This window comes from Bos indicus, chromosome 3 (genome assembly GCF_029378745.1).
Source record: "Bos indicus isolate NIAB-ARS_2022 breed Sahiwal x Tharparkar chromosome 3, NIAB-ARS_B.indTharparkar_mat_pri_1.0, whole genome shotgun sequence".
NCBI classification, from domain to species: domain Eukaryota; kingdom Metazoa; phylum Chordata; class Mammalia; order Artiodactyla; family Bovidae; genus Bos; species Bos indicus.
In genome coordinates this window covers 19,213,955-19,227,409 of record NC_091762.1, presented here as the reverse complement: position 1 = coordinate 19,227,409, position 13,455 = coordinate 19,213,955, and the positions used below count along the sequence as shown (strand labels likewise).

At 50.8% G+C, this 13,455-nt stretch overlaps 1 protein-coding gene across 1 annotated transcript; it reads right to left on the bottom strand.

The window, feature by feature from the left end:
- Positions 1-6,669: 6,669 nt before the first annotated feature.
- LINGO4 (leucine rich repeat and Ig domain containing 4) lies at positions 6,670-13,066 on the bottom strand. The gene has a single exon (XM_019955446.2). The coding sequence runs from the start codon at positions 10,625-10,627 to the stop codon at positions 8,843-8,845; it is 1,785 nt and encodes a 594-aa protein (XP_019811005.2). The 5' UTR covers positions 10,628-13,066; the 3' UTR covers positions 6,670-8,842.
- Between the last annotated feature and the right edge of the window lie 389 nt (positions 13,067-13,455).

Here is a 13,455-nt window from a genome sequence, read left to right as displayed (position 1 = left end):
CGCCCCCTCAGCTAGCCCGCACCAATCAGTGCCCGGCTTGCAAGCCCGCCCAATCAACCTCCTCCTCGAAACCAATCCTCGCGGGAGCTGCCCCTGAGCGACGGCGCTGTGCTGCGTGCTGGTACCCAATTACCCGGATGGAAATCTAAGCCGGGCCCACCAGGTTAGCCAATAGACTGCAGGGAAAGCCGACGACGTTGAGATTGCACCTGCTGAGTATTAAACAGCCAATTAGAGGCTCAAGGAGTACTCCCAGCCCATCTCCAGGCCAATTACCTAGGAGGCTTCCACTGAGGTGGGGGTGGGGGTGGGGTTGTAAATCAGCGCTCCAGAGGTGCAAGTGGGTGGAATCACTCAACCGCATCACTGTTCGCACAAAATTAGTGCCTTTGTAGAAAGCCAGTGCCACTCTACAACCCAGTGACCATTGGGGAAGCCGCCTCCTGACGGGCGATTCTTTGCCTCGATCGGTCTGCATACCATGACAGAGACTCAGGAGACATTAAAAACGCTCCCCCCCCCCCCCCCCCCCCCCCGCCTCATCCCGCGGGAAGACATTAAAAAGGCTTTGTAGAGATGTAGAAAAAACCAAGCGGAAGGAATTGCGCCGCAGAGCGTGAGGAGCTCTATTTCTCTTTCGAGGAGTGAACAGACGAGGAGGACTGACACCACACAGCAGGAGAGATGAAGTACCCAAGTTCGGAGCAACCCGTGGTAAGGGAGCTGTGGGTAGTTCGGGCATCAGGGGCCCACCCTTCCCTGGGGATTAAAGGGATACCAGCCAAGTCTACTGGCTCGAAGGCACAAGCTGCGGGTAGGGGGGCCGTTTCTGTGGGGGCGAGGAAGGGGATGCAGACGGCAGTTTGCTTTGAAAGAGTGTATTCCAGTCGCCGTCTGGGTACTTGGACCGTTATGGACGGTTGGGCCCTGCTACCCACTCAGAGCGGCGGAGAGCCTCGCGAGATGGCCCCGATCCTTCCCCGCCTCCAGTCCCCGCCCGGCACTAGGGGCTCAGGGGTTGAGCGCTCCATGTAATGTGGGAATCGTGCGCACCAGCTTCTGTTACAATGCCTGGCACATGATAAGCATGCAGTAAATGTTTGTAAAATAAATGCAAGATTATATGTTTAGTCAACTAAGGAGATGCCATTGAGCCTCAGTTTTCCGTTTTGTATTAATTTAAAAAATATGTGTTTTGAATAAGTAATACATGTACATTCTATCAAGGAATGAACAGGTTTCTCATCCTTAAAGAAGCAACCAGTTTTACCAGATTCTTGTGGATTTTCCACAAGATTTCTATAATATGCATACATTAAATTTATATATATTATCCAGTTGGTAACATGTTATATATGACTATTTTGCAATTTCTTTTTGCATGGTCCAGATATCTTTCTGTAGCAGTACACATGTATCTGCCTAATAGTTAAGTTTCACAGTAAGCTTGAGGCATGTATTAAGGTTTATTCAATCAGTCCTTTAACATTATATTGACACCCAAGTATATTTTGTTTGTCTCTTGTATATATGTACAGTAAACATTTAGGGCTGCAAACATTTAAGTCTGACCATTGTGTGTATTTTTTTTTTAATTTGGCTATATACAATTTCACAAATTCTCTTTCTTCCACAAAGATTTTTCTCATTTGCATTCCATCAACAACATTTGAAAAAGATTTTGGTAAGTATAGTATTGCCAAATTGCCTTCCACAGAAGTTTTACCAGTTTTCTCTGCCATCAGCAAGCTTATACAGCCTATTATAAGACTTCTGGATTTTTGACAATCTGATAGTGTAAATGGCATCTTACTGCAATTTTAATTTTCATTTCTCTTATAAGGTTGAGCATCTCTTAGTATGTTTAAGTGGCAATTATATTTTTCTGTAAATTGTCTGTTCATATACTTTGGATATCTGATAAGGGTTGGATAAAAGCTTCCCAGGTGGCGCTAGTGGTAAAGAACCCCTCTGCCAGTGTAGGACAAGTAAGAGGTCTGAGTTTGATCCCTGGGTTCAGGAAGATCCCCCAATCCCCCAGAGAACAGAATGGCTACCCACTCCTGTATTCTTGACTGGAGAATTCCATGGACAGAGGAGCTTGGGTGGGCTACAGTCCATAGGGTCATAACGAGTTGGATGCAACTGAGGTGACGTAGCACACAAAACAAAATTGGATCTCTATTTCACATCTTAACACCAAAATAAATTCCAGGTGAACTAAATACTTACATATAAAAAAAGGACATTATAAAAGTATTTAAAGAAAACATAGGGTGACTTTTTAATTATCTTAGATAGTAGGAGGCTTTTCTAAATATGATATGAAACCTAGAAGTTATCAAAGAAAATGCTGACAAATTCAGCTCCATAAAAATAAAAAATACTTGCATAACAAAAAAAGTCACAATAAAAAGAAGACGACATAGGACAAATTGTGATTGGGTGAATTGTGATTTCTTTATTATCTCCAGTTCTAAAGAGTCCATTTTATTTCCTTGAAGAGTATTCTGAACAAGGTGTAGGTGGCAGTAGGTAAAACTAGTTAAAGTGTGGGTGGCCCAGAATTCAGTGGGCAGCTGTTTCTACTCCACAAGGCAAAGCAGGGAAGTAGACTGTAGCTAGAGGGCTGGACAGGGAGGGGTTCCCTATACAGTAGTTCCAGAACCTGCTGCTTACAGAGTTCCCTTCTTGGACAACATGCAAACCATTCAAATGATGCTCTCTCTGAGGTTTTGGAAAACAACACAGTGGCTCTGCCCATTGTAGGATTCGCCCCATCACTCAAGGGTCTTCACCAGAAACCAGCAACTGGGAGCATGGGTCTTAGTATCAGAAATTATGCTGGTGCTACTCTTCTGTCTTTAGGTTAGATTAATGAGTTGTGGCAGGCGTCCTAGGAGAGAGACACTCTCCTCAGCCTCTTTGGCCACCGCCATCCAGCTCGAAGTCTTCCTCCTTAATCCCCCTTTACAAAGCAGTTTGGGGGAAGAGGATTCAGGAGTTCCTTATCTCACACACCCTCCAGCCTGCATCACCACCACACTGACTTCTTAGAGCAAAAGTCCTACCCAAAGCCTCCTGCATCTCGCTGAGAGATAGATGCTGCGGGGAGAATGGTGGCAGGGAGGGGAGTAGAGCAGCTGGAGGCAACAGTATGTTTTCTTATAGGATCTGTCCTATCACTTGCTCTTATGCAATTAGCTACTTCACACCGTAGCCCTTCCTAGCCTTTTCTCTTTGCCTCTAATGGACCTGGAGAGCGCAGGCAGCCTAAGCCTTCACCTTTCTCCCTGCCACCCGAGGCTTCTCCCAGCAGAGGTTCTATAAGCATTTTTGTCCATTGTGTGTACCGAGTATTCTCACAGGGGTCTGTAACTCTCAAAGTTAAGGATCATTGTCTTGCAGCATGCTCTTCCTTTGAATCAGGGAAACAGCCCAGCAAAGGACATAGGGAAATTAGAGTATCTCAGGAACCAAAATAGGGAGTGTGGAAGTGCTGCCAGAATGTCTTTGGATCCAAACTTCTCTCAGCTTAGATGAGATCATGTCTGAAATGAAAGAGAGGAGGGGTAGAGAGAGGATTGGGCAGGATGATCTCAGGAAGGTTCTCTCAAGCAGGAGTAGGCAGGTGAATAGAGCTGAATTTTTCTCGAGAGTAATGCAGTTCACCAATCATCCCACCATACTGGAAATTCCTGAGCCGGTGCTCTATAACCTAAGAGGTTGTTGAGGTTAGAACTCTGAAAAGCACCTGTGAAATCTGAAGCCTCCATTTTTAATCACAAGAGGTGTTGCTGGCATCCAGGCATTTCATCTGATTTCTGGAATTTCTGCTGCTTTCTGCTGGTCCTTGGAGCAGAGGCAAGGACATTGGGAGAGGAGACTGAGAAAAAAAGATTAAAAACCAACAACTGATCCTCTGCTTCCTGAATCAGGTGCATTAGAGTTACTGAAAGGTGAGGATCAACAACTGACCCCAGTTTTCCTTAAGAGTTGGTCAGGGTAGGTGGGGCGGAGGATGTCCCCTGGATTTTACCTTTCTCACAGGTCAGTTCCTGCAGCCGAGAGACCCTGGGGAAGCGGGTAATGAGAGCAGACAGTGACTGGAGCTGTACGACAATGGCATGGAAAGCCTTTGGCTTTTGAATCAGACAGCCCTAAGTTCAGAAGCAGCTCCCTTACTAATTAGCTCTGTGTACTCCAGCATGTTACTTAATCTACCTGACCTTTAGTTCCATCAGCCAAGATTCCCTATTTTATAGGGTTGAGGATTAAATTAGAAATCCTACATATAACCACTAACATAAAATAAGTGTTATTTCTTTTCTATCTCCACGGCTGTCGCCCCAGGTGAGGGCTGGCACTGGATTGCCTGTGATGTGGACCATAACATTTCTGCACATACACACATACCACCTGCCCATGTCTTTGGTTGTCGTCACACACTTGGCCACACACAGACACATACCACTACCACCCACCCCCCTCCAGCTAAAGCAGCCTTTCCAGACAGGTGAGGTAAGCAGTTGGCTTACTGATGATGGTACCAACTGTGGTACAAGTGCTCATCCCAGTAACCTTGTTACAGTAATTAGTGTCACTCATTGAAGGTGTTCTGGAAAGGCATTTCAGAGCCCCACAGGCATTTCCTCTAGGTTGAATGTGTTTTGGGGGGGATACTTTTCTTACCTGTGCTGGAGAGGCCCTAGTCTACACCTAGAGTATAACATCTGGAGCTATGCTGTCTAATATAGTAGCCACTGGCTACATGTAGCTATCGAACACTTGAAAGATAGCTGGTGTGACTCAGGAGTGGGATTTAAAATTGATTTCATTTCAGTTGATTTAAGTGTTAAAACCAATATTTAGCTATGGAAAACTACAGCGAGCTACATGTGGGATCTTAGTTCCCTAACCAGGGATTGGAACCATGCACCCCTACAGTGGATGCACAGAGTCTTAACCACTGGACTACCAGGGAAGTCCCTAGAAAACTTTTAATATAGTTGGAACAACTTGGATGTATGAGTTGATTTTTTCAACAGTGAATTTTATGAAACCTAAATACAGATCAGATATTGCTGGTGAAAATTTAGTTACTAAATTGGAATGTGCTGTAAGTGTTAAGGATATACTAAGTTTCAAAGGCCTAGTATGAAAAAATAATGTGAAATATTTTATCACTCATTTTTATATTGATAACATGTTGAAATGATCAGAGTTTGGGTACACTGGGTTAAATAAACTACAGTCTTAAAATTAATTGTATCTGTTGCTTTTTTTTTTTTTCAATGTGATACCAGAAAATTTGAAATCACCTAAGTGACTCGTGGGATTTCCCTGGTAGCTGAACTGATAAAGAATCCACCTGCAATGTGGGAGACATGGGTTTGATCCCTGGGTTGGGAAGATCCCCTGGAGGAGGGCATGGCAACCCACTCCAGTATTCTTGTCTGGAGAATCCCCATGAACATAGCAGCCTGGGGGGCTACAGTCTCTGGGGTTGAAAAGAGTTGGACACGACTGAGTGACTAAGTGCAGCACCCCGCAACCCCGCAAGTGACTTGCAGCCTGTCTCTCCTGGGCTGCTCTGGAGGCTGTGGGGCGCAGGCAGCAGCAGCTCCTGATCTAGATACACGTCGTCTGTTCCCCACTGCCTCAGGGAGGGGGTGCTTCCCAGAGGAGATTTCTCTGAACTGCAGTGCTGCTTCTGCCCTTTTCTGCATTGCAATGTGCACAGTTGAAACGAGAACTTCTGGCACCTGTCTGCCAAGTCCCAGTCTAACAAGCAGCTGGTGGAAGAGGGGCGTGCCCCAGGGGAACCTTTCTGATGTCTGGAGAGGAGAGGTTGCTGCAAGGCTAAGAGAACTGTCTGTGCATGGTGGGGGGCAGGGTTGGAGGCTCCAGGGTACTCAAGATTGCCTGATTCCCCAGCCTCACCCTCCAAACTGCTGGGTTTCACATTCACCTCTGCGTCCTCTCCACCCCACCCCCACATTCCCACCTCTGCCCAGCTGAAGAGTTTGCCTACTGGTGAAGTCTGGCTACCTCCATATGGCGTCAGCTTCTCTCACCTGTCAGGGATAGTTTGGGCTGGGAGTCTTCTAATGAGTAGAGTCTCCCCAGAGCAAGGACTATGACTGCAGGAATGGCTCAGAAGCTGATGATGCTTGCAGATTGTTGGGTGAGGGATGGGTGGGGGCCCAGAAGATGGAGGGGAATTGAGGATGCTGTGCAGATGCTGCTGCAGAGAGAGAGAGAGGGAGGGAGAAAGAGAGGTTCCCGGGACCTCGTGACTCTCCACTTCTCGGTCCCTCCTCCCAGCTCCTTTCCTCTCCTTTCACTCCTCCCCTTCCTATGATGCTGAGACTGCTTCTACCTCTCTTGAGCTCTCAGCATCTCCACTTTTTCTGGCACTGCTTTGCCCTGTCTTTGAAGCACACTCAGAGGCAGTTAGCATCTTCTCCTCCTACTCCACCTCAGCATTTGGGGTCTCCATGAGGACAGCGGAAAGGCATGTAGTTCCTGCTGCTCCTTCTTCCCTCCACTTTGCACTAGAGCTCACAGTGCCCCTCCCATCTTGCTCCTCCAAACCTAGTCCTGTTGTGTTCTGGGTCTCTCTCCTTTGACAGCTGCCGATTCTCTTTTTGTTACCATTTTGTGGAGGTTCTCTTGCTTTCCACTAAGGGCACTAGGGATCTGCACAACAGTAACGGTTGGGAGATTCCAACCAGAATGAGAAAGAAAGGGGAGGAGCTGGGTGTCCTGGGTTGGAATTTCTGCAGAGGGATCCTTTGGAAGGCAGAAACTCTCTCCTCCAACTCTGGAGATGGAGCACACAGAGGAAAGGGCTGACATGGAAATGGGTTGCGGGTGCTGATCTTTTCAGGCATGGTGGGCAACCTTTTGCATAAACCTTTGGCTGTCAGGCTCGTTAGATTCAGGCAAGGTCATTGTTACAGGTTTAATAGGCAGGCAGAAGGGTAGAAAGCGGGATTCTGACAGAAAGAAGAGGTGGAACAGACTGAAGTAAAGAAAGCTCGAGCGATCACATTTAGTTGTGGCTGCCACTATCATAGCCTTTTGATAGCAGGTTTAATGATATGGCAGGGGTGGGGGGCTCATGCAGACCCAGTGCCAGTGTGTAGTCTGTCCCCATCCCCAGTCCCCAGTCCCCCGTCACATCCTCTTCTCTTTAGCTTGGGGTCACTGGCCCTAGTTCCTTGTGCCTAGAGAGGGGATAGAGCAGCAAGAGGGAGAGAGAGACACCACCACCTGGATAAGGAGCAGACTCCAAGAAGCAGTTGCACTTTCCAGCCCCACCCCTGAAGTAGCCTTATCACTGCGGTTTGGCAATTGGTGTTGGTTATTCAAAAAAGCAAGAGAGTTCCAGAAATCATCTATTTCTGCTTTATTGACTATGCCAAAGCCTTTGACTGTGTGGATCACAATAAACTAAGGAAAATTCTGAAAGAGATGGGAATAACAGACCACCTGATCTGCCTCTTGAGAAACCTATATGCAGGTCAGGAAGCAACAGTTAGAACTGGACATGGAACAACAGACTGGTTCCAAATCGGAAAAGGAGTATGTCAAGGCTGTATATTGTCACCCTGCTTATTTAACTTCTATGCAGAGTACCTCATGAGAAACGTTGGGCTGGAAGAAGCACAAGCTGGAATCAAGATTGCCGGGAGAAACATCAATAACCTCAGATATGCAGATGACACTACCCTTATGGCAGAAAGTGAAGAGGAACTTGATGAAAGTGAAAGAGGAGAGTGAAAAAGTTGGCTTACAGCTCAACATTCAGAAAATGAAGATCATGGTGTCTGGTCCCATCACTTCATGGCAAATAGATGGGGAAACAGTGGAAACAGTGGCAGACTATTTTTTGGGACTCCAAAATCAGTGCAGTTGGTGACTGCAGCCATGAAATTAAAAGATGCTTACTCCTTGGAAGAAAAGTTATGACCAATCTAGATAGCATATTGAAAAGCAGAGACATTACTTTGCCAACAAAGGTCCGTCTAGTCAAGGCTATGGTTTTTCCAGTGGTCATGTATGGATGTGAGAGTTGGACTGTGAAGAAAGCTAAGTGCCGAAGAATTGATGCTTTTGAACTGTGGTGTTGGAGAAGACTCTTGAGAGTCCCTTGGACTGCAAGGAGATCCAACCAGTCCATTCTGAAGGAGATCGGCCCTGGGTGTTCTTTGGAAGGAATGATGCTAAAGCTGAAACTCCAGTACTTTGGCCACCTCATGAGAAGAGTTGACTCATTGGAAAAGACTCTGATGCTGGGAGGGATTGAGGGCAGGAGGAAAAGGGGATGACAGAGGATGAGATGGCTGGCTGGTATCACCGACTCGATGGATGTGAGTTTGAGTGAACTCTGGGAGTTGGTGATGGACAGGGAGGCCTGGAGTGCTGCGATTCATGGGGTCGCAAAGAGTCGGACATGACTGAACGACTGAACTGAACTGATCTGATTCAGGGTATGTGTAAGTATGTGTGAAGGAAGTCTGGAGTTTAGACTAGCAGACTGGAGGGTTATAGTTCCTGCTTTGTATGTGGTGTGCAGGGAGGGCTGGGCTGGAAACGGATCTACACCTTCCGTTTCCTGGGACTCTCAGGGAAGAGATGACAATGCTATCCTTAAACTGCAAAAACTTGAGGAGGCAGGCTATGAGGAGGCGGCATCTGCTGCTGGCGTGGTGTGGGCAGAAGGTGGGGAAGATCTGGGCTGTTTGGGATGAATGTCCAGTCCAAGCAGCCTTGGTTCTCTCCCACTGTGGTATCTGAAGCTGGCCTAGATGAGGCCCCGCTGTGGAAGGAAAGGTCAGAAGAGCTTGGCAGTGACCCGGTTACCCCCAGAGTTCTTATCCCCAGAGGTCCGAGGTGCCACAAAGTCGAAGGTCACGTGATGTTTGACCCGGCCTTTGCCTTTGCTCCAGAGGGCGATGAGGCCAAAACAGAGGGTCACCGAGGTGAGGAAGGGGAGGAAGCCAACCGCCAGCACCATAGCTATACCTCTGCTGTCCAAGAAGAAAGGCCCTGGGATCCCTGGGGAGGTGCTGTTGGGGTCAGAGAGAGTGCCATTCGGTGGTTCAACTTGGATCACTTCCAGCCAGGTCCTCAGGGAGTCATTCCCCGCCACGTTGCTGACCACACAGACATAGGCCCCTCTGTCCCGGAGTTGCACAGAGCGGATCTCCAGCGTCCCATCCTGAAGGACCCTCACTCTCCCAGCCCTCCCCAGCCGAACCCCTTGAGGCCTCATCCAGGAGACAGTGGGGGCTGGGTCCCCATCTCCAGAGCAGGAGAAAACGGCGTGCCCCCCTTCCTCGGCCATGACCCAGCGCGGCCCGGATTTTCGGATCAGGGCTGGTCGGCAGGTGAAGTGCCCTGGAGGTAGGATGTCTGCAAACTCCCTCAGGCTCTTCCCCTGGACGTGCTGGGGGCCAGCACAGGCAGGTGGGGTAGAGCCAAAGTCCAGGCGGCGGCGGAGCCGGAGCAGCCAGAGGAGGCGGCAGTCGCAGGTCAGGGGGTTACCTGACAGCCTCAGGGTGACCAGTTTGTCTGGAGAAGGGAAGGCTGTTTCCTCCAGTGTCTGAAGGGCGTTGTCTGCCACATCTAGGAGGTGGAAGGCCGTCAAGCCATGGAAGGCGTGGGCCGCGATGGAGGTGAGGCAGGCACCCGACAGTCGGAGCTCCTGGAGCCGTACCAGGGAACTGAGCCTGCGGGCTGGGATGGCCGAGATGGGGTTCCGAGAAAGATCCAAGGCCCTGAGGAAGCTCAGGTGGTGCAGTGCTTGGAAGGGCACTGAGCTCAGGTTGCAGTGGGTGATGGCCAGGCTGCTGAGATTGAGCCCGCCCAGGCTCCCCGGCTCCAGAGCCTCCAGAGCTGGCCAGTGGTGGATCTCCAGCTCCCTTAGCTGCCCCAGCCCCCGTAGTGCCCCCGCTGGCAGCCTCCCGATGTCCAGTTCTCGGAGCTTCAGGGCCCCCAGTGCTGGGAGGCGGGCCAGGGCCGGGCCAGGCACGGTGCTGAGGTTGCAGCGCTCCAGGGTGAGGGTGCTCAGTTTGGCCAGCCCGGCAAAGGCTCCCGGAGCCACAAACACCAGGTGGTTGTCCCCAACCTCCAGCTGCTGGAGGCTGCCTAACTCCCTGAAAGCGCCGTCAAGGAAGAGGACGATCTGGTTGAGGCGAAGGTCCAGCAGTGTGAGGGCAGACAGGCCCGCAAAGACCCCGGGCCCCATGATTCGCAGCCGGTTGCCCTGCAGCCTCAGGGTGAGCAGGCTGCGCAGGCCGTGGAAGGCCCCTGGTTCCAGGGTGGACAGCTGGTTGTAGCTCAGGTCCAGTTCCCGGAGCTGGCCCAGGCGGGAGAGCATTCCCTGCTGAAGCCCCCACAGGCGGTTCCCACTCAGGTCCAGGAGCTCGGTGTCTAGTGGGAGTCCCCCCGGGACAGCCTCCAGTCGCCGGTGGGCGCAAAGCACTGCCTGGGGTTGGGAGGTGCAGTCACACACAGCAGGGCAGTTGCCGCTGCTCCCCAACGCCAGCAGGAGGAGCAGGAAAAAGACGGGGGGCCATGGGGGCCAGGCTTGCTTTGGAGCTGTGGCCACAGCCATGCCCTCTTTGTTCCTGGAACAGAGGATGACATGGCCCTTTTTGGAAAGTGGCTCAGATGATGGGTACCATGAATTTCCCTGAGCCTCTGTAGAGGAGAGGGATTGAGCTACCTGTCTCAGCGTGGCCGGGTAGTGTGCAGACACAGGAGAGAGTCTGGCGTATATCCCCTGGAGCCTCCTCTTTGGGGATTCTCTGCTTCCCTCCACCACCCCTGGGTAACAGGCTGAGTGCTTACTAACTCATGGAACCCTAGTCCAGTGGGGAAGGTTTTATGGAAACATGACAGGAAGCAGCAGGGAAGTAACTTTTGAGTTTCCCTCTATCTCAGAGATCCAGAAATACCAGGTCCCTTCTTCTGAGAGCTGCTCTCCTAGTCTCTGCCCTGACCCTCTCTGCCTACCCTTCTCTCATTTATCTGCCACAGCTTTGTCTTAGGCTTACGGGGGTCATATCCCTGGATCCTGATCGGAGAGAGGCCTCACCTTGACTGAAGTCATCCAAGCCTGGGAAGCATGTGGGCATCAATTTGGCCCCCCAGGCTCCACTCACGGCCTCTCTGCCTTCCTCCAGCCTGGCCCAGGGCCCGAGGCCCCAGACTAACACGAGGCAATCTCCCCAGAACGCCTTATGGATGACAGCCAATCTACACATTAAATGTGGCAGAGGATACAGGGCACACGTGAATCCCTCACCAGAGCCCCAAGGGCAGCCCACCTCCTCTGTAGATGATGTTGGGGTGTAAGGGACTCGAGAGAGGCCGAGCATTGTTTGCTTGGTCCTCAGACTTAGGCTTCTCTCATGCCCCTCCATGGTGTTTTGATTCAAACCCCGTGTGGGAGTCTGAGAGAGATCTCTTGTTGCCTTTGGCCTCTGCTGCCTGAGAAATGCACAAGAGACACATTGGGAGCCAGGGAGGCATAGATGAGTGAGGAGGGACAGTGTCTGACCACATACTGTGGTGGGACTGAGCAGGCCCTTGGCTGGCATAGGATATCTTGGCACAGGCTGTGTGCCCAGTCTGTCAACTTAAAGTAAGTTTCTGGGTGCCAGGTGCCTGGGAAAAATTAGGATGATGGTGACCGTGATGACCACTGGAGGCTGAGTGAGGCGACAGAGGAGAAAAGATGCCATGGACCCACCCTGTTCAAAGACCACTGGGACCCCAAGAGAGGGGAAGTACTGGAATTGGCAAGGGATGGCTGCACAGATAGGACAAGAGCAAACTAATGCTCCCTGGGAGGCAGGATGCCTGGGTTTCTTTCTAGCTGCAGATCCCAGTCACCTTTGACCTTTCAGACTTCTGACTTTCTGGGCGCTATGAGGTCAGCTTTCTACCACATGGGCCATTTTCTCCCAGGTGGAACTTAGGAAAGACAGTTTAAGAGATAGTGTGATTTTTTCCCCCTTTATTTCCCACACTATACCCCTTCCCACAAGGATCATTCAGGTGGCTACCCTACAGCTATTTCAGAGGACCATAGTAATTCAGGAACTGCAGAAAGAGGCTGAAAGAGCACGGGACGTGGGACACTGTTCTGAGGCTTGGGCATGAGAAAGAATGGCCCAGCTGAGGCTACTGAGCAGGCTCCTCTGTTCCCTATCCCAAACTAACAGGTATGGATGGCATGCTAAGAATTCTCCAGGGAGCAATGTCCCAGCTTTCCTCATCCCTGCCCCCCTCCCCCAGTGCCTGTCCTGGGAAGTCCACCTGACAGCTAGCTCTTTATCACTACTGCTGCAGTTCCTGCTCTTCCTTCTTTCCTGCATTCAGCAAAAGTGCAGTGAAGCGTGTAACCCAGCTTTCCCCCTTCCCACTCTTGTGAGCATCCTCTTAGTCTCCAGAGCCTGCCAGACCAGGGGCTGGCAGGTCCGGCCCCCTTCTCTTTAAAGGTGGCTAATGTAATCGCAAACTTCCTTTGCTAAGCTCCATGGGTATCGGACTGGCTTCCGGCCACTTTGCAGGAACAGATAGGTGTCAGAACCCTTCTTTCTCTCCTCATGTGGGCTGGGGTCCAGGGGCATCACCCTCAAGAAGGAGGGGTCTTTCTTCTTCTTGCCTCTGTGTGCCAGTCCAGGGACACATTTGATACTGGAACAGCCTCTTTAAAGCAGACCTGAGTGAAGCATGGGGAACTACATGGGGGGTGGGGGGGTGCTCCTGGAGGAAAGGTCTCTGGAATATCCACAATGATTGCAAAATAATCCTTCCCAGAAGTAGAGCACCTGGGAAATGGAGGGAGAGCTCCTTGGAGCCCTTTTGCCCAGGGGCACCTGGGACATCTTACTTTTCCCATCAAAGTCCTAAGAGGCCAAGATCAATGGTGGGCTGGGAGCAGAGTGGGCACAAACCCTCTAGCCCTCGTGGGTCTGGCCTTGTCTCTGAGCATGTTATGGAGAAGGGCAGCTGCAGCTCCAGGACAGGAGGTGGGGTCACTTACCGGAGAAGCCGGAGGGTGGCATCAAGTTGGGCACCGCATCTGTCCAGGGCTGGGGGCCTGTCCCGTTCAAGCTGCCCCTCGGCCCGCACCTCCCTAAGTGCCTCACTCCCTGCCTGCCCGCCTGCCGGGCCACTGCTGCTACTGCTGCTGCGGCCGCCTGCTGCCAAGACCGAGGTAGAGAGAAGAGCCAAAAAGCATTTCTCCTTTTTTTTTTTTCCTCTCTCTCTTTTAAACCGGGCGAGAATGAGTCTGCAGCAACCCTGTTGGTGCAAAATAAATAAATAAAGCAACCAGGGAGGGCTGCAGCAGTCGCCACTACAGGCTGGCAGTGGAGGGGAGGGAGCGCAGGGGGAGGCTTGGAGCCCCAGGGGTGGGAGGGTTGGCAGCTC